This window comes from Lissotriton vulgaris, chromosome 1_1, assembly GCF_964263255.1.
Source record: "Lissotriton vulgaris chromosome 1_1, aLisVul1.2, whole genome shotgun sequence".
NCBI lineage: Eukaryota > Metazoa > Chordata > Amphibia > Caudata > Salamandridae > Lissotriton > Lissotriton vulgaris.
The window spans coordinates 1,969,730,773-1,969,756,525 of record NC_141685.1 but is presented as its reverse complement, the minus strand read 5'-3'; the positions used below and the strand labels follow the sequence as shown (position 1 = coordinate 1,969,756,525).

At 42.1% G+C, this 25,753-nt stretch overlaps 1 protein-coding gene across 1 annotated transcript in view; it reads right to left on the bottom strand.

Annotated features, from left to right (window-relative positions):
• Positions 1-25,753, bottom strand: part of SEMA3D (semaphorin 3D) — a 380,678-nt gene that overhangs the window by 196,905 nt on the left and 158,020 nt on the right. The window contains exons 5-7 of the mRNA XM_086919762.1: positions 21,832-21,951; positions 20,901-20,994; positions 10,563-10,691 (exon numbers count right to left, since the gene is read on the bottom strand). Coding sequence (XP_086775888.1) covers positions 10,563-10,691; positions 20,901-20,994; positions 21,832-21,951 — 343 coding nt within the window. The remainder of the gene's footprint in view (positions 1-10,562; positions 10,692-20,900; positions 20,995-21,831; positions 21,952-25,753) is intronic.

Below are 25,753 nucleotides of genomic sequence, written 5' to 3'. Positions count from 1 at the left end.
TAAAGAATTCCACAGAGATACTGCTTGAACCTGAAGTTCAAGAGCAGCTGCTAAACATGCATTAAAATGTGTTTTATTATCTAAAATGGCGATTCTGTCGGACTTTTAGGACACTTTTTCGCCCATCATAAAGTCTTTTAATGTTTCAAAGGTCCGAAACAAGTAACTTGGACACTATCCAAAACGCATTTGTTTGGTGTGATGTCATGTTAATGAGACAAGTTTTCAAAGACACCCACAGAAATATGGCCATTTCGGCAGTTAAACCGAGGTGCTAGGTAGCGGATGTCATATACCATATTTCTTATCAGCACATTAGAAGGACTCCATCCATACATAAAACAAAGTCCTACATTTTATATGGAGAATGTGGATGCTTAAGTGATACAATTTTTAATGAGTTATATTGTTCATGACCAAGGACATTTCAAATTTACTATTTTTTTTTGTTCCAGAGGGTGTGAAAAGATACGAAATGCGCCATTCAGCATCTCTTTTCTTGTAAGGTTTCAGATATTCCGATTCAAATAGAAAAATGTATTTCTAGGAACTAACAATATGTTAATATTTCCGTTATGCGGTGCATAAATTGATGTTTAAAAGAAACGGGGTAAAAAGGACAAAAACGAAAACACCATTACGGAAAGTATAAAATAATTGATTACCAAAAACAGCAATTACACTGAAGCGGAATTTGTTCACTTTTTAAGCAGGTAATTATTACAGCCAACTTCTCTTATGCACTGAGATAAAGCACATTTTTAACATTCTGGAAATTTGGGAAACACAGTTACAATGGCAAAACATTTCATGGTTTCAGCATCACTTTGATTAGTCATGTTTGCATAACTGACAGAACAGGTTAACAAATGAACTTGACTTAAAGGGAACAATTAACACTTTAAGCTGATTGTTTAATCAATAGAAGGATAGTGCACTGGGATTCTGAAAGTTTAATAGCTATTGAAGAATATGCTAATGGCAAACAATTTTACATATGTTTTCCTTTTTTTCTTTCATTTGCAATTCAAAGATTAAAATCAAGGCCATCACACCCTTGCATGGGTGCTTTTGTAGCCCCTTAGCTGTTAAAGAAGAGAATATAGTCTGAGATATAATGGTAACTTATTATTTGATTGAGGTTCGAAAACTAAGAACAATCTAACTCCTAGATTCTGATCAAGCATAATTTTAAAAATCATGATACACAAGATATTTATATAGGGAAGAGACAAAAGGTGGAAAGTACACGTTAGACACAGTGACACATGAAACAAACAAGTGTAGTAGTAGAAGCAGCGTAAAAGCATGTTTTAAAATGTGATGAAGAAAACACATTAATAGGACAACACTAATACATAAAAACGAGTTGCAATAATTATTATTTTTGCTTATGTTGCTTATTAACTTATATTAATGAAACGTTTGATGTTATGTGAAGCGGCCTAGTGATTTGTATGCTTTTTGCTGAAAATCCACAAGTTAGAAAAGTCGGTGCAGAAATGTATAGCAATGAAGACAAGCTTGATATTTTACAACATGATACCAGAGATACTATAGTGTATGAAATATTACAAACACATTTTTTTAGAATTAAATGTAAAATGTTGTGGTTTTGTGGTACTATGGTATTTTTAACTTTAGCCATTTCTATATAATAATAATTTACCAACGTTTGCTCTATTCTTTATTTGAAATGATTTAATTCTAATATATTTGAAGTAAAGGTTAAAACGTATTTTGTTTAAATGTGGGATGCTAAGGTAAAGGCTTCTTGAAATGCTGTTTCTCTGTTGCTGACCTTTTCCTTGATTTAATTCAATAGATCATTTGTTACAATCAAATATTGCTTATGTGTCCTGTACATGACCACACACTGACATTCTTGAATATTCACAGTGAACTAATCCTGTGGGAATATAATTTCAACTATGGCTATAAGTCACAATTTTGTATTTCTTTTCTACAAATGTTGGGCCTACGAGGACTCTCAAGCTTTTGTTTCTTATGACTAGCATAGGAAACCATCTCAATGTTACAAATGCTTTGGGTGGCACTATGTGATTATGGTCATTTGATAGTCTTTTGATGGTGATATGATGCCACACCACTGCATCTTGTTAAAAAGTTTTTAAGGAGAAGAAACCCCAAAGGAGGGGCAAAAAATGCTATTGATTTTGCATCTTGACAACCACCATTCTGATTTTTCCTATTTGAAACCCGAATGCTATGTTAATAGATCTTTTACTTTGGACTGTTTGTCGATGCTACAATCAGAAGCTGATGGACTGAGACCTTTGACAAACCATTTCTATTTTTCAATTTCCTATTATATCTTTAGCTCTAAGCTAATGGACTCGCCCATAATGGACATTGAGTCTGAACCTTTCCTTTTTTATCCGTAGGCCCTGAGTTGTTAGAAATTTGATCTATTCTTCTTCCTAAAAGGGTAGTGGGACTCTGTAACAATGCAAACAGAACTTTAGAACCAATCATTAAAGACCTGTCTCGATGTTTGGTTTTTTATTGCAAGCTGTGATAGTTTTGGCCGAAGTCCTTAATAAATTGCTTAATTCAATGAATGAATTAGATTCTTAATATAATAACCAATATAATCTAAATGAGCCTGAGTCTAATATTGAGCCCCGTTGGTTCTTCCATTTAAACTGTGCTTCAGTACTGATATTTTAATTGCGTTGTTGGAAGAATCAACTAGCTCTTCGGGTGGGACATTTGAGGCAGCCATCTTGTCAGAGTGACGTTCTAGCCTTTCATTCACACCTGGCTATATCAGGGCTTGATGGCGCTGACGCGCAGTGGTCTTTAAGGCAGAGGTAACGCTCTGTTGGCACTGCTGTGCTAGCGCTTGCTTCTTGCTCGATCTCCTTTAAAAAATTGCTCCTTTTAAAAATTGTTGTCACCCAATTTTAATTTGCACATGTAAATTTACCTGCACTTGTTGCTGACCTCCTCTCGGCCGCCTACTCCCCGGTCCACCGCAGCAGTACTCGTGCTGATTAGGTGGAGGGAACACACTGAGCTTGAGGGAGAAATCATTTACCCCTGCTCTTCTGGTGGGACATTTGTGGGCAGCCATCTTGGTAGAGTGATGTTCTAGCCTTTCATTCACACCTGGCTATGTCAGTGCTTGATATCGCTGATGCGCGGCGGATCCGCTCAGCGGGTGCCCCGCTAGCATGTCAAAGGCAAGCCCATTTGCGCCTGTCCGCGCCTGGACCGGGCCCAGGGCCATGCCCCCTGGACCCTCCAATCCAGCTCCTCTCGGCCCGCTGGTAGTCTATACCAGTGAACAACTAAAATGCATCTGCCACTCTTATGGCATAAAGTGCTGCCCCCACCTCAACATGGAGATACTTGTCACTCAGTTCACGACTAGCTGCTCTACATGCTCATTCAAACTGGAAGTCTACAACAGATCGTCACCCGTTCACATCCAGTCCTTGTTCACTAACCAGGAAAATATTCTTCCATTCATTACAGAAACATGGGGCGATCCCTCTTCTGGTCCAGACTTCTGTTCCGCAACACCAGAAGGCTTCTGCGTTCGTAGACAAGACAGACCCTTTAAGAAAGGAGGAGGCCTGGTGCCCATTTACTGAGAGTCTATTAGAACCTCTGGCGGAGAACCCAATTTCACCATCTTGGGAGACTTCAACTTTCACTTAGGGGCTCACGAAGACAAGGACACCTTATCCCTTATATCAGAACTAGAGGCTGTAGGCCTTCCACAATTAGTGACGTGCCCCAAACACTCAGCCAGCCACACTCTGGACGGTCTGTTCTCTAACAATCGGTTAATTTTTCTAAGGAACGTCCCTCCTCTAACATTGATAGACCACTCTGCAGTTCTTTTCAACATTCAGATAGGGAGAAACAACCCTCTATACATCAGCCCCTCCCCGCCCAAGAAGTTCATAGCATGGAGTAGCATTTATTATCATTACCTATATCACACCTGCTATTCACCCAGCATGATGCCACACAGGATCCCGAATTAGCTTCCACTAATTACACAGAATGGCTTCAAAACGCATTTACTGCACTAATACCACTTAAAACTGTCTCCAAAATCAGGAAGTCCCCTTCTGCCCCTTCGTTCTCAGAGGCGTTGAGACTTGAGAAACAATGATGCAGGAATCTAGAAAGACGCTGGTGTCGAGATTATGATAGCGCGGACAAAACACGCTATAAAGAATCACTGACCAAATCCAAACTTCTCATTATCTCTGAGAAAGTAACTACTACCATAGTCAAATCAAAACTTACTAAGACTCTGCTAAGCTATTGTTCCAGATAGTAGCCAAGCTATCAGTTCTTCCTCCAAAGACGCTACCCAAGATCTCTGCGATGCACTTGCCGCTTACTTTCAAATAAAGGTTAGCCATATTTACACCAACTTCTCAGCCCTAACGAAGGCTGTCAATCAGACTGACACACAGTGACGTCGACAGGACCCCTAATTTCCCGGAATTCACCTAGGTCTCACTAGAACAGATCACAGACCTAATCTCCACTGTTAAGTCTGGATCCCCTAACAACCCTTGTCCCCCTTCTTTTCTGAAAGCGACCCCTGACCTGATAGGCCCCAATCTAGTCAGCATCTTCAACTCAATGTTTCGTACAGGCACTTATCCTTCCATTTGGAAAAAGGCCATCATCAAGCCTTTGCTAAAAATGAATAATTTGGACCCCTCAGAATCCAAAACCTTTAGGCCCATTGCTTGTCTACCTTTCCCAGCAAAAATGTTCGAAAAAGTCATGAACACTCAGCTGGCCCAGTTCATTGATGATAACAATCAACTCGACGACACACAATGCGGCTTCAGAAAGGGCCATGGCACGGAGACTGCCCTCATCAAAGCCTCCGATGAAATCGGGATGGTGCTCGATCATGGTGGGGCTGTTGTCCTTGTGTTATTGGACTTATCTGCAGCCTTTGACATGGTTGATCATGCCACCCTGATAGAACCTGTCTCCGCCCTCGGCATTCTACACAAGGCCAAAGCCCTCTTGTCCTCCTTCCTATCCAATCGGACTCATCGAGTAAGTTTCGGTGGCTTCAACTCACCACCATTTGCGCACCCTTGTGGGGTGCCACAAGGATCATCGCTGAGTCCGACCTTATTTAATATATATGTGTCAGACTTGGCAAGGGTTATCAAATCCTACAGGATGGGTCTAACTTCATACGCCGATGACACACAATTAGTGCTAGCAGTACACAAGGATGGAGGAACAGTTGCGGCAAGCTTTCAAGAAGGAATGTTGGCCATCAGTGTATGGATGGCTAACAATTGCCTCAAATAAAATTCAGACAAGACGGAGGTGATGATCTTTGGCAATCTATCGCCTGTCTGGTCCCCTACATGGTGGCCATCCAAGCTGGGTTCACTTTCGTCCCCAGTCACAAAGGTCAGAAATCTGGGTGTTATGTTTGACAACAAGTTGTCGTTCATACATCACACCAACGCAGTCGTCTTCTCATCCTTTTAAGTCCTCAGGATGATAAAAAAACTTCTCCAGTTTCTCCCAATCAGCTGTGGTGAAACTCTGATCAGTACACTGGTAATGTCCAAAGTAGACTACTGTAATGGGCTATTATTCAATGTCCAGGAGAAAGTCCTTACGCTCATCTGCTGCAGACCTTCTGACTGTCCCTCGCACCACGAAAGCATCATGGGTGAAATAAGATTCACAGTCTCAACTGCCAGATTGTGGAACACGCTCCCCCTTCATATCAAAACTAGTCCTAACCTGCTAATCTTCAGGAAACAAGTTAAAATCTGGCTCTTTATCCTCTCCTTGGCCTTCCCTTTCCTTTCAGTCCGTAGCGCCGAGACACCCATGGGTATTTGCGCGCTTTACAAGTTGTCTAAAATAAAGAATAAAAAAAAATATATATATATATATACATATCAGAATATCAAGTTTTCTTCTTTTATTCTGTGTTGCTATTGCGGAGCTTTTAGTTTGCATAATCCTCACTCGACTTAACTTCATTAGGAAGTTGGGTCTTCCAGTTGCTATTCTTCATTTTTACAGCATAGTTTTGAGAATGGTGTAATTTGTGACTTGGCTGTCAATGTATGGTCCTTGTTGCACAGCTAATGTGTAGTAGTTTGGTCACCCTATTTTCCACATCTGCTAACGGTGGAGAAAGATTCATCAGAGGATTATTGCCTCTATGGCAATGAAAATGCTGTCTAATTACATAGGGCCCAGTGTGGTTAGAGCAGTAAGGCGAGGGAATGTACAAATAAACAATTTTACACACGCTTCAAGCTGCAATAATTTAAACTATGGAAATGGGTAGATTTTGTTTCATGGAAGATCATATTGGTTTGGTAAGAACAGGTTATGTTCACTGTACTATTGAGCTGTAAAGCAACTTTATATAACAGCGTTCTGAGCTCCGTTGTCAAGGTTTTAAGATACTTTTATTCACTGCTATGATTTGGTAAAATGGAAAGTTGTTTCCCACTGTTCCAAAGTCATAAAGAGAAGAGTTTAATTTTCATCTAATCATTTAAAGACAAGCAAACAAAATGGCAGTTAGTGGCCTCCCCTGCATTCTCCCACCTCTTTAAAAGGAGGTAGGGGAATGCAGGTAGCTCATTGCCTTCAGTAGCTACCACATTTCCTCTCAGCCTTGGGCTGAGAAAAAGTTGCTGCATACACAAGCTGTTCTTACAGATTTGGTGTCAATGATGTAGGAGACTCTATGCTCACAATGTGATAGCAAACATGACACCTTTAGACAGGGTGAGGGAGTTAAGGTTCAGAGGTTGGTGGGTTCCCAGAGGCCATTTATTTTTTTATATTTATGAAGCACAAGTGAAGAAGAATATTGAATTTGGTGTGGAAGTGTAGCAAGATGCCAGGTACTTTTTTCCTATTTTGAAAGGGAGAGAGGACGGATGGTGAGAGGTTGTTTGAGGGGTGACCGAACACAAGGTGTATCCCTGGATCTGGGTTGGTACTGGTGAGGTCATCCATCTATACTACCATTATAAAGGAAGAACTTTGAGGCTTTGAGGCGGGTAAACTCGGGAACCACAGCGCCATTCCACACACCCGATACATCGTTGTAATCCTCAGGGTGTGCAAATGGACATAGGCTATATAAAGTAAAAAAATATGTTATATTTAAAAAATTTACATTATAAAAAAAGTAGTTCCCTCGAAGTAGCGCCGGCCGTGACCTGCGTGCTGACATCAGGAGCGCGGGGAGGTGCGGCGTCCAGGAGCGCGAGGAGGAGCGGCGGATATGGCGCGGGGGAGGAGCGGTGACCAGCGGCGGACATGGCGCAGGGGAGGAGGTGAGGAGCAGGGGACCGGCGGGAGGAGCGGTGACCAGCGGCGAGGAGCGGTGAACTGAGGAGAGGCGGCTGAGGTAAGGCTTCGGGGTACAATGTCGGGCAAGCGGGGGTCGGGGCAGGCGGGGGACAGGGACTTACACCAAAACAGAAGGAGGAGCGGTGAACTGAGGAGCGGCGGCTGAGGTAAGGCTCCAGGGGACAATGTCGGGCAGGTGGGGGACGGGGAGTTACAACAAAACAGAAGGGTACAATTTACATCGGCTGAGGAAAGGCTCCAGGGGACAATGTCGGGGCAGACGAGGTTCGGGGCAGGCGGGGGACAGGGACTTACAGCATCTGCCATGGAGATTTATGCAGAGCGCCTCAACACTGGTCCTTTGTGACATCCGGGGGACAATGTCGGGGCAGGCGCGGGTCGGGGCAGGCGAGGGACGGAGCGGCCGGGGGCCCAGGCTGCTGGGCAATGTCGAGGCAGGCGGTGGTCGGGGAAGCCTGATTGCTCCCAGACAAGGTCGGGATGGGCTGCTAGTACTAATATAATAAAGAGAGAGCCCAAACCTTTGAGGCGGGTAATCTCAGGAACCACAGCACCAATCATAACACCCAATACAGCGTTGGAAAGGGCAGTTGCAGCAGAAGGACATAGACTATGCAGACGCCCCCATATACATTTAAAAGGTAAAAGAACCGTGCCAGCAAAGTAGTCCCTTGTGGGCGTCTCTGCGTTGTGCTGTGGGCGTGTGCCGGGAGCGTGACAAACGCTGGGGAGTGTGGTACGTTCCTCCCTTCATGCCATGTCTCATATCGTGTGCTAATCCCACCCTGCTCCCTTTAAATACCCCGGCACCCTATAATCATAACCCACCCTTACTCCTTAAAATACCCCAACACCCTAAACAATAACCCATCTTAACCCTATAAATATACCCTGTACCCCAAAACCCAAACCTATCCCTAAACCCTAAAAATACCTCTGTACCCCAAAACCCTAACCTAACTCTGAACCCTATAAATACCCCTATACCTCAAAACCCAAACCTACCCCTGAACCCTAAAAATACCCCTGTACCCCAAAACCCGAACCTAGCCCTGAACCCTAAAAATACCACTGTACCCCAAAACCCAAACCTACCCCTGAACCCTAAAATACCCCTGTACCCAAAAACCCAAACCTAGACCTGAACCCTTAAAATACCCCGGTACCCCAAAACCCAAACCTACCACTGAACCCTAAAAATACCCCTGTACCCCAAAACCCAAACTTATCCCTGAACCCTAAAAATAACCCTGTACTTTAAAACCCGAACCTACCCCTGAACTCTAAAATACCCCTGAACCCCAAAACCCAAACCTAGCCCGGAGCCCTAAAAATACCTCTGTACCCCAAAACCCATACCTATCCCTAAACCCTAAAACTACCCCTGTATCCCATAACCCAAAACTATATCTGAATCCTTAAAATACCCAAACACCCCAAAACATATACCTCAGTACCCCAAAACATATACCTCTATACCCATACTTACCTTATCCAAACATTAAAAAAAAAACATTATTTTACCATTCATGCATTTACAACGAATTTCGTTGTAAATGTATGCGTGGTAAAAACATATAAAATGTAATGCCATGCGTTATAATGGCATTGCGGAGTCATGGTACTTTCGTAATGAAAGTATGCGGAGTGTTGGTATGCGGAAAGAAAGTTGCGGAATAATGGGTGTTTACCCTCCCCGGGTAAGTACATTGGTTGCACGGCTGCCCACATCTCCAGCAACATACTCATATTTTTTCACCACCCATCTGAAAAATGCACAGGTCTCTCTCATTGATGGCCAGCACCGACATACACTTTTAGACACACCTCCCGCCACAAGTTCTAGAATTGCAAACTTTAGAGCTGGGGAGCTACGTTCGAATCTCGGCATCAGCTCAACTTCCTGTGATTCCAGGCAAATTGCTTTGTCTCCCCGTGCCTACCACAAATGAATGTGTTCTTCTGTAATGTAAATTGTGCTCATGCCATGTTGTCGAGTTCGCGGTATATAATATTGCAAGGAAAAATAAAGTAGGGAAACTCGAGTTCACACACTACTGACCGCGCACTCTTAAGTGCATCAGCAGTGCACTGTGAATCAAAGTGTTTCACAGGCCTGTCACAGATAAGAAATGCTATCAAAACGAAATCCTACAAAACAATATACTACTGGCAGGCAGCAATTCATACCCGGACAACGTCGGGACGGGCTGCTAGTGTTCTATACAGCTCTCCATGACTCCTTTAGCCTACATATCTGTTGAATGTAGGGGTAGTTAATTGGGGGGGGGTGGAGTTGAACATAAGCATACATAAAAAAGTGAATAATTGAGCTGCTTTTTACCTCAGAGTTAGTGACTTCATACACAACTCGAGCTTCATTCTTGTTGCATAGTTGTCACTCCTAATCCATTGGTGAAAACATCCCCGTTATTAACTATTTCCTATCTATCGTTCTCTAAAAATCAGGAGGACTCTTCTGGACTCTTAGGTTTTAGAGTCAATCTGCATTGCACCTTCAATTTTATTTCATTTAACTAGATTTTAAACATCTTGATTCAAACATTCATAGCAAACACATGAGCTGACAAATAGAATGCAGGGCAGGTTTGTGCATGAAGAATATTTAGAAAATCTAATCTTATTGTACTTTATATAAACATGTAATGTAAGATGTCTAACGCAAATCACACTGGCCAAGAGTGCAGCAAAGCCAAACACCCATAGGATATAAAGGCAGCCAAAATCTGTGCCTGATATATGCTCGAAATGTTACATGGGAATGTATGGAAGGAAAGTTAAACATTTATATCATGATAGGGTGCAGTCCATCAAAGTCACAGATGAATCAATGCATTCCACAGTGGCATTTTAACGTGCAGCACAGCCTTGAGGCGGCCATCTTTTACATTACATTTAACATGGATTACTGCAGTTGGAAGACAACATGAATACCAATACATGAAGGGTGATACATTTCTATTTTATGTTGAATCGAAAGGAATTTTTAAATATTGATAACAACTCTAAACTAAGAGAGTGTTCATTTGAAATTAGTAAGCATACAGATTGTAAATGACCTGAGCACCAACTGACTAAGAAAAAAGCAGAACAAGCGTTTGAATGGTTTTTTTTTGAAGCTGTGAATGTAAATGAGTTTGGAAATGATAGCATTTCTTTCCTACCATTAAGCCAGTAATGTTCCGATATGTCCGTTCTGATGTAATGGTGATCATGGGGTAGTCCAGTAGAACGCGTGAACGCCGTGTCTTTACCGAGGAAATCCGAGGCCGTTCCAGCAAAGAGATACCCGTCTGCAAATAAACACAATAAACACTGAGCCTTGCAGTCTGAGACCACATGTCAAACATGTTTGTGTACATACAAACATGTATTGCACTACGTGCCACTTGTTCCGATCTGTGCTCATCATTTTTTGCCAGCATGGGTATTATAAATGTCATTGTATCTCTAATCCTACGGCCAATGGAGACTTAAACTGAAGTCTCATGGATAACCAAGCTGCTTGTTCATTTGACATCAGGCTGTTTATGTTCCACTTTGTGGCCCTGTTTTTTGTGTTTTTATGCTAGTACAGCATTGTTGCCCACAGGCGAGGGCTGTAATGGTTGCTAATGTCCCTCTTCCTAAGCTATAGGCCCGAGTCACATGCAAGGGTGCAATATTTTATAAATATTTATAGCCAGAAGGCATATAATGCTATTAGGCTATGCTACCTACTGAGAGTAGGCTGTTCTAAAATAAAGAAGGAGAAGCACAAAGACATTCCTTGGAGTGTTAGAGCAGAATATATATACCAGGAATGTTTAGCCCCGAGACAATTTAATCCCTGAAATGGAAATCTCAAATTTCCAGTATACATAATTGTTGTGCTAAAAGAGCATCTGTCTCCAGTGCTCTTCCACTTCCTTCTTCCGATTGGATGTCGTAATTTATGTCACCCTCGGACTAATCATAAGGTATTTCATAATAGAAATGTGTAGTTCTGCGGGGAAAGGGCATCTTCCTCTGCTTTGTTCTTTACTGCTTTAACATCTTTTGGATTTAACGTCTAAGGTGATTTGTGATTTGACAGCTCAACAGTCAAAGAGGACACTGCTTTTAACACAACAGGCAGCCTCTCTTCAAAGTCACAATAGTACAATTCAAAAACGCGTGCGCCATGACGACACATGAAGGTAATGCCGAGTGCAGGCCTGCTTAGCTGACAGACACGCAGTGACCACAATCAGTCCTTTGGTGAACCTCTGCTGACAGGAAAGACTCAGCACTTGACGTGGCCATCAGCAGTTACTCCATTCTGCATTCCGTCTATTGACTTCGGAAGTTACTTTCTCAAACAGGAATTTTACAAATGATATGTTTATGGGAGGCTTTGCCTGGTAAATGGGATTTTCAGTATTGGCTACTTTTGTCACTCCGAAAGGGTGCATATTCTATATCCCCGAGGGATTCAATCTCATGTTCACAAAAGCGGGTTTATACATCTACTATGGAATGTTCCTGTATCTTTAGGGAAAGTGTTTTTTCGCTTCCTTGTATACAAAGCACTCTTTTACTTTCAAATATGCACTTTTTCTCAAAAGGAACTTATTAAAAAGGAGAGTACTGTTCTAGATTCAGCACCCACTAATAAGGGCTATATTATGTTTTTTTGGTGCCAGAAAAACATTGATATTGAATGTTCAGTGTGATAGGAAATCTACCTGGATGGTTCTCAATCGGTTCACAAGCTTTTGAAACTACTCACATTCTAGAAAGTTTGGTTACCGGAAGTATCTGAAACCATAAATCACATTTGCTGCTTGTTATCTCAACTGTACTACCAAATAATCTAGTGCAAACACTCACTGGTGAGTAAAGAGGGAGCAATATTGCTGTGCATTGTGAAAAACCCCAGAATAATGTTGAGTTTAAACAAGAACTATCTGGGGTAGTGCTAATCCTGACCTCAGCAATCGATACTTCATTTACGACCAATTAAAATATTATTATTGTAAGCATTTATCTATATAGGGTAGCTTTCTTGTCTATTTATTTGTGATACTCTGTAAGAGGTTAATTTTTTGTCACTAGTCCCAGAGAAATAACAGAAACTAAAGAGCTGTTTTGGTTCAGAGTTATGACATCATAATCACTAGACAAACAACACTCGATAAGTGTCCATGCACTTTACGTATAACAGTGTTACAAATAGCGTGGTATACAAAAGAACACTGATGAAAAAGGGATAATGATAACTAAAGAAATATAATATTACTATGTATGCATATATTGATAGACATGTATATATCAAGATACAAAGTGTAATATGCCATTTATTAGCAATGTTCAGAGCAGAGAAATATATATAGCATATATGCAGATATACTACATATTGCCATTATTAAGTGAGGGGAGTGCATGAATTACAAAAGACGAAGTCTAGAGTGGCTCATGATGTTGCTCCCATCTCTCCAAAATCTGCTTATATGGTTTACGCTGTTGCATTTTCATGTGCCTCTGTTTTAACAAAATCTATTTAACTAAACCCAGGATGCAAGGGGTTACATCTGCGTAGTAAGGTACAATTACATAGGAGTCCCCCACTGACCATTAGGAGATGCGTTTCCCTGTCTAAAATGTTGTTACATACAATCTATGGGGCAATAAACAGTGATTTTCTCAAGTAAATTGTACTCTTGTGTAACAATAAACTTGACTCAAATTTGACATTTGCACTATAGAAATGAATGTGTGGGTGTGTGTTTATCAGTAAACTTGCTCTAAATAGCGTTGTTTGATGGATAGATTGGTAGATATTCATCCATCTCAACTCCTTACTGGAAAGTTGTGAGGTGATCCTTCAAGCAGGAGCCGAAAAAAGGGGGTACCAAACATGTTTTCTCTATGCCATTTCCATGGGGAAATTTAATCAAAGATACAGAAAAAACAGCTTTACAGAATTACACCAAATGTGTCAGAAAGCTAGATTTGTATTAAGAAAGTGTGTTTTTTAGGTTTTGCCTGGACAGCACATGTGCTGTCTCTGAGAGACATGTTGTTTACATACAATGGGCTTATAGCTCACCCACAGCTCACCTTTTGTTAGCTTCAGCATTGCTCTCAATTCCATCGCCCTGTTTGTCACAGCATTCATGTGTCATGTCCTCTACTTGTGTTTGACCATTTCCTGGAGTATGGCCCAATTACCTGTTCCCATCCACTCCTCCTGATTTTAGAGCTACTTTTTTCTTTGAGTCCAAGCACTCCAGATGAGTGCTCTACACCCTTGCATTCTATGCCACAGCACTCTACTCTATACAGCTCCACTCTATGCCAATACACTCTACACTACTCTACACCACTACATGCTATGCCACTCTACTCGGCACCACTCTATGCCATTGCACCTAATGCCACTGCACTCTAAGACACTCTACGCTGCACCATTCTACTCTATGCTAGCACACTCTACTTTGCACATTCTACTCTAGAACAATGTACTCTAGGCCACTCTGCTCCATTCAACTGCACTCTACACCACTGCACTCTAAGACACTCTAGTCTGCACCACTTTACTCTATGCCTCTGCAGTCTTCAGAACTCTACTCTGCACCATTCAACTCTACTCGGCACCCCTCTGCTCTACACCACTGCCCTCTACTTCACTTCACCTCCTGCTGTATGCCACTTCACCCCACACCACTGTACTCTATGCCAATGCACTCTATTGCACTCTAATCTGCACTCTACATCACTACATGTTTCATCATTCTGCTCAACTCTTCACCCATTGCACTCTAAGCCACTGCACTCTACTCTGCACCACTCTACTCCACTGCACTGTACTCTGCACCACATTATGCCATTGTACTCTACTCTGCACCACTCTACTCTATGTCAGCACGGCACTCAATGGTACCGCACCCTATGCCACTACACTTTATGCCACTCCAATCTACACTACTGCACTCTGTACCACTCTACACTAATGCACTCTATGCCACACTAATGCACTCTATGCCACTGCACTCTACATCACTTTACTCTTCACCACTCAATGCCATTTCACTCTGAGCCACTGCACTCTAGGTCAGTCTGCTTTATGACACTCTACTTTATTGCACTCTTCCCCAGTGCACTATACACCACTCTACCCTGCACCACCTTATGCCACTGCTCTCTAGATCACTGCACTCAATGCCATTCCACTCTTCTTGGCACCACTCTACTCTACGCCACTGCACGGTTCTCCAATGCAATCTACTCTGAACCACTCTGCTCAACATCACTGCACTCTATGTCAGTCCAATCTATTGTATGCCACTCCACTCTACTCTAGACCACTGCATTCCACTCTAGGCCACTTCACTCTCTGCCACTCCACACTATGCCACTCTATTCTATGCAACACCACTCCACTCCACATAGTTTCACTTTATGCCACTTTACCCACTCCACTCCAGTCCACACAATTCTGCTCTACTCTGTGTCACTCCCATCTATGCTACTCTATATCATGCCACTGTAGTCCACTGTACTTCATTCTATTCCGCACCACTTCTCTTCATTATGTGCCATGCCATTTCAATCTACAACAATCCACTCCATACCACCTAGTCTACTCCACTCTATACCAGCCTCCTCTACTGATCGCTGTTTTATGCCTATTCACTCTACACTGCTGCACTCTAGGTGACTCTGCTCGATGCCACTCTACTCCACTGCACTGTTACCCATGCACTATACATCACTCTACTTTGCACTACTCTATGCCACTGAACTATACACCACTACACTCTATGCCACTCTACTCTACTCTTCACCACTCTACTCTATGCCACCATACTGTACACCAATGCTCTGTAATCTGCACCCCTCTGCTCAATGCCACTGCACTCTATGCCGGTCTACTCCACTGTACTCTATGCCACTCCACACTACGCCTCTCTATTCTATCCAACAGCACTTCACTCCACATGGTGTCAATTTGCTCCACTCTACCCACTCCACTCCACACAATGCTACTCTACTCTATGCCACTCCACTCTATGATACTCAATTCCATGCCACTCTATTCTGCTTTGCTTCACTCCACTCTGCATCCCTCCAGTTCACTCTATACCATGCCATTCCACTCTACAACACTTTATGCCACTCTAGTCTAACTCCACTTTACGTCACCCACCTCTACTCAACACAATTCTAAGCCAATCCACTCTACACCTCTGCACTCTACAAAACTCTACTCTATGCCACTCCAATCTATGCCACTCCACTTTACGTCACTCTAAGCCACTCCACACCTCTATACTGTACGTCACTTCACTCTATGCTATGCCACTCCAAGCCACACTACAACACTCCAAGCCACTCTGCTTTGCACACCACTGCACTCTACATTACTCAACACAAGTTGACACTATGACACTCCACTCTACTCTACTCCACTCCATTCCACTCTGCTGTACAACATGGCTAAAAGACATTGGCAACGTAATTAGCTCTCGTGTAGTTTAAATCTATTGAATCTATTAATTCTTGTTGTGATTTAGTGTAAATCTGTGAAGCAGTTTTTGAGTGTTTAAAGTTAATAAAAAATACAGATATCTAATGCTGCGCCACACCACAGAAAAGAATAGAACATTCTGATTAGCCGAGGGCCCTTTTTCCCATCTGCCAACTCTCCTACACTGGAATAGGACTGGTCTTCCATATGCCACAAACTATGATTTGCAACAAACTATGATTTGCTGGTGGCAACATGAAGAGAAATGTTGCTGCTGTCACTACGGGTCTCTGGGATCGGTCCCAGTGTGCTGAAAAATAAATAAAAAAAGAACACAAGCAGGCTGGGTAAGGGATACCCTGAATCCCTAACCCTTACACGTGCTCCCACATGAGTACCACAGGCTGTGTGAAAATATAAAAATAAAAGCAGATAACATGGGCCGAGGGGTCTGTGGGGCTTTGTCCACCCCCACAGGAGGGTTGGCTGATTGAGGTGTTTTGGATGTAGGACCCGGCCACACCAGGCCTTGCGGGCAACCTCCTGCCATGCACTTTTGAAGCACACCTGTGAAGCACTGTTTATGACCTCGTACATTACATCACTGATGACATCTGAAATGTATGATGGTGCAAGCTATACTTAGGTCAGTTAGTACCTTAACTATAACTCGCAGCTCGTCCACTCTTAGTTTTCTCATCAATATTTTCACTGCAAATGTTGCAGTGATATTATCAATGATGTCACAGAGGATGTCTTGAGTCACGCTATATGTGGGGAAATTAGCAGTGCATGGAGAGGGGCTGAGTTATAGTTACCTCATGTCATGAGTTACTGTTGCTTAATGTAACATACCTATAACTACAACTACTGAATAGCTATGGTTTTGTATGTGTAAGATCTGAACTTAACTATAACATCCCTGTAACCTTTGATTTTGTTTCAGTGAATTTCTGTTTTTTAATACTATTTCCTAACTATAATGTCCTTGCAACTTGGGTGTGTGAGGGGGTGATTGAGTGGTTGTTTGGGTGTGTAAGTGGGTGTGTGAGTCTGTGACTACTGTGTGAGTGTATTTGTGACTGGCTGTGTGGGTCTATGAGTGGGTGTAGGAGTGGCTGTATGGGTGTGTGAGTAGGTGTGTGAGTGGTTGTGTGGGTGTGTAAGAGGGTGTGTGAGTAGGTGTTTAAAAGCTGTGTGGGACTGTAAGTGGGTGTGTGAGGGTATTTAAGGGTCTATGAGGCGGGTGTGAGTGGCTGCATGGGTGTCTGAGTCATTATCTGTGTGTGTAAGTGGGTGTGTGAGTAGGTGTGTGGATCTTTTAGGGAGTGAATGATTATTTTTAATTGGAGTCTGGATCTTCAGATCCACCCAAATCCAGGATGATCCACAGACCCTTGTTTGGTAAAAAAGAAGATTTTGGACAATTTCTTTCCCATGAGTGGTCTCTTACAGACCCCTTCGACGGTTCATGGGGCCAGGGGACCTCTATCCTGACCCCTTCTATCATTTAAAAAAACAAAATCCAATGGGAATTGAGTCCAATATGGTGGTTACAAATGTCCTCTCAGGTTGAGACCATCTAATCATGGCATTGCTGTTGTTGAGTGGATTTGCAAATTCAAGGAGGGTCTGTGTCTCTAGATCTACAAATTTAGATTTCAGTTACTGTCTCAAAAACTACTGAAGGGATTTACACCAAAATCACAAAAAGGTCACTTTCTGGACCAAGAACCACCTTTCTACCAAATGTGGTGTAATTCCGTTCAGCAGTTCGGGCTGTAGTCATGCCTTATATCCCTAGGGGAATTAACATGGAAATGCACTGTTTTATTTACCCCCCTCTTTTTTCAGCGCCCGCTTGACAGATCATGGTAAAACTTCCCATGCACAACTAGAATCAGTTGCACACTTTTTTGGCAAAAGTTGGTGAAGATTCCTCAAATGGCACCAAAGATATAAGTACATCAAAAACGCTTTTCCTATCGAAACTAGGGCCTAATTTCAACTGCTTACTGGCAGCTGAAAGTAGCTTATATATATCATCATCCAAATAACTTTATTCGATTCTTGTGATTCATAAGAGTTTACATATATTCAAAAAATAGTTTAAAACATTTATAATGATTCAACATTTTCTATTCAAAATTATTGATATACCAGCAACACTCAATGAAGTTCAAAATTATCCCAACCTTCGTCGACAAAATGTATACATCTAATTATTTCTTAAAAGGACCTACAATAAATGTAACATTTTGATTCCTTTCACAGTTCATAACGTTTTCGGATTGAAAGTGCTATTCTAAAAAAACTAAGCACTGCACTACAGATTGCATCTGTAGATAATGATCTCAAGTGTTCAAAGCCCTCCATACAGGAAGAAGGCCGAATAGCTTTCAATAAGGGCTTTATAAAACGTGATCTAGGGGCTGCATACAGTGAGCAAACCAACACAATGTGCACTGTGCTCTGTTTGGCCAAATTGTTGCATGGACAGGGGGTTAGTCTCTCACACCAACCAACCTGTTTAGGATAGGCCGCTAAAGAGTGCAATGTGCCAAGTCTTAGTCTGGTCAGCAGAAAACGTGATTGTATTAGCAAAGTAAAAGACAGGTAAAATTGCTGATGATTTAGCATCCCACTGTCCAACATTCCCCGTTCCTGGTTAGACATACTTATTTCAATATGGTATGCATTTTTGATAACCATTTTCCAGTTGTTCTGAATAATTTTTGGGTTAATATAATATTCTTTAAGTCCAATTTTACAGAAGGTGTTCTTAACATATAATAGCCAAGGGAGTGACATTGTGCCCTCCATGTTCATACAATCCCTGAGTATACTTCTAGAGAATATTAAGTCTTCTGAGGTCCAAATTTTCCCCCATAGGATGAATGGGCCAATATTTATCCTGTCTTTCACATATTCCAGGCCCACCTCGGAATGGCAAAATGATGTTCGTGAGCTAATAGGAATCATTAATAATCTTTTTAAAAATGTATTCTCTAAAATCTGGATCTTGTGGCTCTTATGAAAGCCCCATACTCCAGCCCCGAAGGTAGCAACAGATAAACATTTTGATTCATATAGAGTTATCATCTCTGCTACCGGCTTCTGACACAATTTGCAGGCAAGGCGGAAAAGCCCCTCTATTAATCTACTAGTCTGTTGGGCCCTTACCATTATGAGATCATCCCAGTTTCCTTTATTGTTAAAAACATTACTTAAGTAAGTAAAACTGGGCACCTTCTCAATAATTTTCCCCTTCACCATAAATTTCCTGGTTTTAGTTTTCTTTGGGCCGCAGACCATAACAAACGATTTGTTAAAATTTGCTTTAAGGTCCAGGTCTAACATAAAATCAGTGAATGCGGTCAGGGCTTTTTGTAGGCTATTGGCCGGCAAAGTCATTAGGACTGTATCATCGGCATATGATAGCAAGGGGACCAGTTTGCCATTTATTTTTGGGAAATCCAGTTGCTGTTTAATCAGGAGTGCCTCTAAACCATTTGTATATATGAGAAACAGAAAGTGGGCCAGGATACAGCCCTCCCATCTCCCCCATCAACAACCATAGCTTCCCCCTACTAACAGTGTCAAAAGCACTGGACAAGTCCATGAATGCCAGGTGAATCGAAGGTATATATATATATATATATATATATATATATATATATATCTCCACAAAGCCTCCGAGCTTTTAGAAACGCACTCCACAGGTGAGAGTTCACAGAACCTTTTATTTCAAGAGGCAGCAAATCACAGCTTTGTTAATTCCAGTCCCTGACGCGTTTCGATGCCACAGGCATCTTAATCATAGGGCGGGTCCTTTTGGAAGAAACAGGTGACGGACTGCTGCTCATTTGCCTATCATATATATATATATATATATATATATATTACGAAACAAAGTCTCCTGCACGTTGCAGCTCTCCCTCAGCGTGCGCAGGAACATCAAGCACAGACCAGAGTTACGGTGATGAAATTTTTATTCGCTAGTCGATCTTACAACGTTTCGGCGCCCCAGTGCCTTGCTCACATGAGAGCGAAAGTAAGTGAGGGTGATCAATTTAAAGTGACAGTGCATATTTTTGATTGGACAATTGTACATAGGTATAGAAAATGGACTTGTACCCGGAGCAGTCAATGTATAATACATTATTACGTAACATGGTCATTATATACAATCGTTAAAATGGTAAGATGTTAAAACAACAGATTGTAAATTATTTGTGCAAAATACGGCAAACTTCATGTATAATACAGGATTTTTTTCACTTAGTTAAATACGATAGTGAAAATAATCTGTCTTAAAAGCATTAAAATATATATATATATATGTGTATATATGTATGTATATATGGGGAAAGCCCCATGTGAAAGGGCCTGAGTCAGTCTTACGCCTGCTGTGAGGCAGGCGTAAGATATTGATGCATTTGCATCCTAGAAGTGGCGCTGCGAAATCTTATAGATTTCACTGCGTCACTTCTATGACCCTTTCTTGCGCCTGAACGCCTCCCATGCATATATTATACCTGGTGCAGGTATAATGTGGCGCAGGGGATTACAAAGTGACGCATCTACCTAGATGCGCCACTTTGTAAATATGGTGCAACAAGGCACATTTTTTACGCTGTGTAAAAGTGATGCACTGCCTCATAAATAAGGTCCTAAATACTTATTTAGATGCAAATAAGATGGATAAACAGGTAATTTGAAAGGAAGACCTAAGTTAGAATAAAAATAATGCTCTTTGAATGATAGAGAAATATAAATGCTGTAAGCCTTTTTTAGACAAAGGTTGAGAAGCACCCTTTCTTTAAATAGTCCAATATCATTCTTGGCCCCCCTTATATTTGTTTAGAGCTTTTTAATGTTTGTTAAAAAGAAAACAAAGCTTTACAATGGTGGGTGCTTTACAGTAAATCATAACTTTCAAATATGTATAAAGCATACACAGAATGGACACCAACTCTAATCGTACCAGTCAGTATAAGACCGGTCTTACCTGTCATTACTGAAGTGAACGGTGGCTGCGGATCAAAGGGGCATTTCAGGCGGCCAGACTCCAAGTTGTGTGTGTCCAGCCGGAAAACAGCTTCCTGTGAATAAACGAGCTTGTTTTCAGATGGGAGATGTCTGCTGAGCCTGTTAACAGTGGCTTTCACTTCACAACACCACTGTTCTTGCTAATGACTGTATGGAATCAATGCCTCCTTATTTGTGAATATCCAGATTCAAATTCAAAACAGCAGACCATGTTGTAGCTCCACTGTTTTGAAAAATGCCCGTGGCATGAGTAACGGGTGTTATCTCAAAAATATTGCATATAGAACATAAGTTAGAAAACATATTAACACATATAACAATAAATTACGTTTTCTTCAAAATGAAAAAAGGCTCAGCAAATAAAAACGAATGTGGTCTATCTTGGATATACAACGTGCTGCTTTCAAACACGCAAGTTGTGTTCCCAGGCTGAGAGCTCCACGCCCCTGGTCCATTAACCTCTGACAAAGGTACAAAGAGGCTCTTGGCAGAGACTATAGAAAGGAAACAGGTCTCCCATCCTTCCTGGAAGGTGCAGCTCGCAGCATTGATGGCCACAGAAAATATTCAAGGGCAGGAAGACGACTGAGGAACTGGGGTTACAAACCTGTTCAAATCAAACATCTGGACAAAAAGTATTTATCACATAATAAAACTTTTCTAAACCTTTTTCCAGCCATCTTTGTATATTAACTATTACTTGGCTGAGGGCTCGGGGTAAGAAAGTGTTGCGTTCATAGGCTTCTGAGAGTGAGCACGCATATTTAAATGCCTTGTGAACGTAAACAGCGTTTCTTTTGTTTATAGGAAGTGATGGCTGCTCGCTTTGGGTGACACAATTCCTCTTTCTTTCCATGCCTTTCTAATGTGAGAAACATGGTTAGAATTACCTCGTTGTGCGTTCCAAGTTCGACGTAACCGCAGAGAGGGTGGAACGCCCCGGTGCCGCAGGCGTACGCGTGGGTCTTGTTGAAATGCTGAAGAACTTTGATGAAATTTGCACATTCTGTCTACAGTGAGAACAACATTTAAGAAATTATTCGAAATAAAAGAGTACATGAAAACAAAACTGCTCTTTCAATGATACCTTCTTTTATTCATATAGCAAACTTATTCATATATTCAAAGGAATCTTCATCTTCGTATATGAACCTGTATATGTTTTCATTTTCAGACAACATGATGCCAACCTGCATTCAAGCATTGCTAACATGTTTGATAACATAAACTAAATCTTCCCTTCTAAATCAGCAGGACATGTTTGCACAGTACATGTAATGTATCACTGATCTTACTCTCGTTTGATGAATGCCCAGACTGACCGATACATAGTGACTGATTAGGTGAGAACTGTACCAAGGTACATATATTAAATCTGTTTTCTAATGGGGCGTGAGCTAAACCATGCATGACAAGTTATTATGAAAAGCATTTTTGTCTTTCAATAATTCAAGAACTGTATCACAATTAGAATTTGAAAATAAGAAATCTAAATCGTAATGTTGCATGATAGAATGCGTTTCAACATTATATTTAAGGTGAAAACTGCCTACATACATAACAAACAGTCTATCTACCCCAGTGATTGCACTGGCTGTGTATATATAGTGTTTGGCAATGTAAATGTTTTTCAAACATGACAAATGTTCAACAAAGGGCGTGCCTTGCCAAATCCACGGTAAACCAGCCTCGTGGGTGGCAGTGCGGATGGCGGCCTGCTATAGGTTAGCCTCGTCTTGAGTGATGGTATTGTGACTGCGCTGGAACAATGCATACTTGGAACAGGCCTTCCAGGAAATGCGTGTGAGTGGAGCCTAGATATTGTGGGATTATTCACACCAGTTTACGATGTCTGACTAGATTGTCAGCCCTCTTCCATTACACCAATGTTTGGATTGTATATTAAACATTTCAATCTAAATGTATTATTACACAGCGTGTTCCCTTAAATGAACTTGTGTTTTTCTTCACTGACAAAACGGCCGTCTAAATGTTATGCTGTTGAAGTCAATGTAAATATTCTTTAAAAAAGAAGAACGTTTTTTTAAAGAAAATAAATGACACAAGCATTATACGACTGTTATCAACAGAAACATTTAGCAGGCATTAGAAAGCATAGCAGAGTGAAGCAGGCATTGGAAAAGGGGTGCAGGGTGCACACCAGGGCACAGGGTACACACTAAGAGGAATGAAAGAACAATGTGTGTAAATCAGGTAGATGCAACCTGCTGAGAAGGTCAGGGGGCGTTGAAGTGCAGGGGGGGATAGCAGGGGGGAATTGGTGGCAGGGGAGAGGATGTTTTGGAAATTTAAGGGCAAGGGTGGCTCACGAGCCATGGTAGCATAGGGCTGGAAAGGGAAGCGTGGCTAGAGACGCAGGGTGCAACAGACGTCACCTGGCCAGGGAGGCCTTATATAGTGTACTAGCAGCCCGCGTCCCAACGTTGTCCGGGAGCAATTAGGCTTCAGGGCCCCGCCACCCCGACGTTGTCGGTGGGTCCCCCGGAGCATTCCTCCAGATATAGCAGTATTATACCTCTATGTTTACTTTGTACGCTTTTGTAACCTGCCCATGTAACTTTTTCGTCCTGTAATGCACCGTTTGGCTCACTTTTTTAATGCTCCGTTTGCTTCCTCTTGCTACCTGCACACGTCACTTTTTCCTCCTATACCTCTATGTTTACTTTCTACGCTTTTGTAACCTGCACATGTAACTTTTTCCTCCTGTAAAGCACCGTTTGGCTCACTTTTGTAATGCTCCGTTTGCTTCCTCTTGCTCACGATTTTCATTTTTCCGCCGCTCCTAAATAAATAAATAAATAACCTAAATCATCCGCTGCTCACCGCTCCTCCCCGCTCCTCCCCGCCTGTCCGCCGCTCCTTCCCGCCTGTCCACCGCTCCTCGCCGCCTGTCCACCGCTCCTCACCGCCTGTCCGCCGCTCCTCACCGCGCCATGTCCGCCGGTCCTCCTCGCGCTCCTAGATGCAGCTCCTCCCCGCGCTCCTCATGTCGGGCACACACGTCGCGGCCGGCGCTTCTTCCAAGGGACTACTTTTTTTCCGGTAAATTTTTTAAATAACATATTTACTACGTTTATATAGCCTATGTCCATCTGCACACCCTGACGATTACAACTATGTATCAGGTGTGTGGATTGGCGCTGTGGTTCCCGAGTTTACCCGCCTCATAGGTTCAAAGTTCTTCCTTTATAATAGTAGTATAGATAGAGGAAGGTAGATACTCTAAAAGCATTGAATGATAGCGCTACCAGGCCACTGCGGATTAGGATCGTCACAGGTATTGGGACCTGGGGAACATGAAGGGTAGGACGGGTAGGACGAAGCATGGTGCAGACAGTGGAACCAGAGCTTAGTAAGGGGGAGGCAAGGAGTGCATGGCCAAGGAGGCACAGGATAGCCTAAGCTTTTAATGTGTTATCAGTTTCACCCTGGGGTGCAGAAGAATGAAGGCAGAGGGGCAGAGGCATTGAGGTACGCATGGGTTTCTGAAGGCAAAAGGGACAGAGAATAATCCCACGTGCCTATTCTGTCCCAATGGACAGAGCAGGCACGTGGGATTATTAGGTGAGAAAGGAAGTGCTCCTTCAGAGGCAAAATTATGTTTTTTGTGAAATCCTAAATAAAACTTCTTTTAGTTTATGGTGTTATGAAATTTGGCTACTGGATAATAAAGCTGGCCATACCCGCCTTTCTTGAGGATCGTATTGGGCTTTTAAAGAACATCGTTGAAAGTCATATTGAGTAGGACAGGACAAAAAGGGTAGATAAAAATGAAAACATCTAGTGGCTGGTCACCAGATTGGATTATGTTACGTCAAATCAATTGAAACGTCTAATCAATTGAATTGGAGACAGGGAGGTTTTATCTTTAAGAATATCCCTACAATCCTCCTAGTTGTAAATAAAGGCTATGGTGATTTTTGTTTTGCATCGTGAATTTGGCTGTAAAGATTCCAATCAGCATAACGGCTAATCCGCCTTCATAGTATTTAGCAATCACAACTGCTCCCCTTGTACACTTTAGCGACGTCAAGGCCACTGGAGCCAACACCAGTATAAGATATCAGCCATACAATGGCTATGGCTAGGGATTTAGGACGGTCATAGACAGAGAACTGGAAGAGAAGGCAAAGCTATTGGGTCACTTGGCCAGGACTGCTGACTGTCCCGGAAATTGATGATCTCGATCACAATCACGTGCAGTGAGAACATGTAACAGGAGCCAAAGGTCAGAGTGCAGGAGAAGGCGGACTTGATGTCACACAGTGAGACCGTAGCCCTCTCAGTATTTACATGAAGAATTATGAGTTTTCAGGATGTTGATAAAGGAGAGTTATGAAAAACTGGAATGCAGCTGGATTGCGTATGCTCTTACTTTATGAGGGAGCGAGCTAACAGAAGAGTGAATAAGCAGATATTCTCCCAAAAGTTCCTTGAATTCAAGCCATTGACAGTATTGCTATCATTAAAACGATGTGCTCCAAAACTCTCATTGTGCCAAATTTTGGTGAATCAGATATTTTTGTGACAGGTTCAATGTAATAGACTTTGCAGTCTAACCCTTTAAGTTGAGGTCTGAGCACTTCTGTGCTGGTGGAACACGTGCTCTAGCTGTGACATCAGAGCTAAGGCCATTGGCTGTGTGTATGTTTGAATAGGGTGCTCATGTCACAATACAGAAGTTCCTATTCTAGGGTGTATCTTCATTGATGCAAGGCAGCTAACAAAGGGAAATCAACATCCACATTACATGTAGAGGCAGGCACCTTCCTCACGTGTTCTCTAATCCAA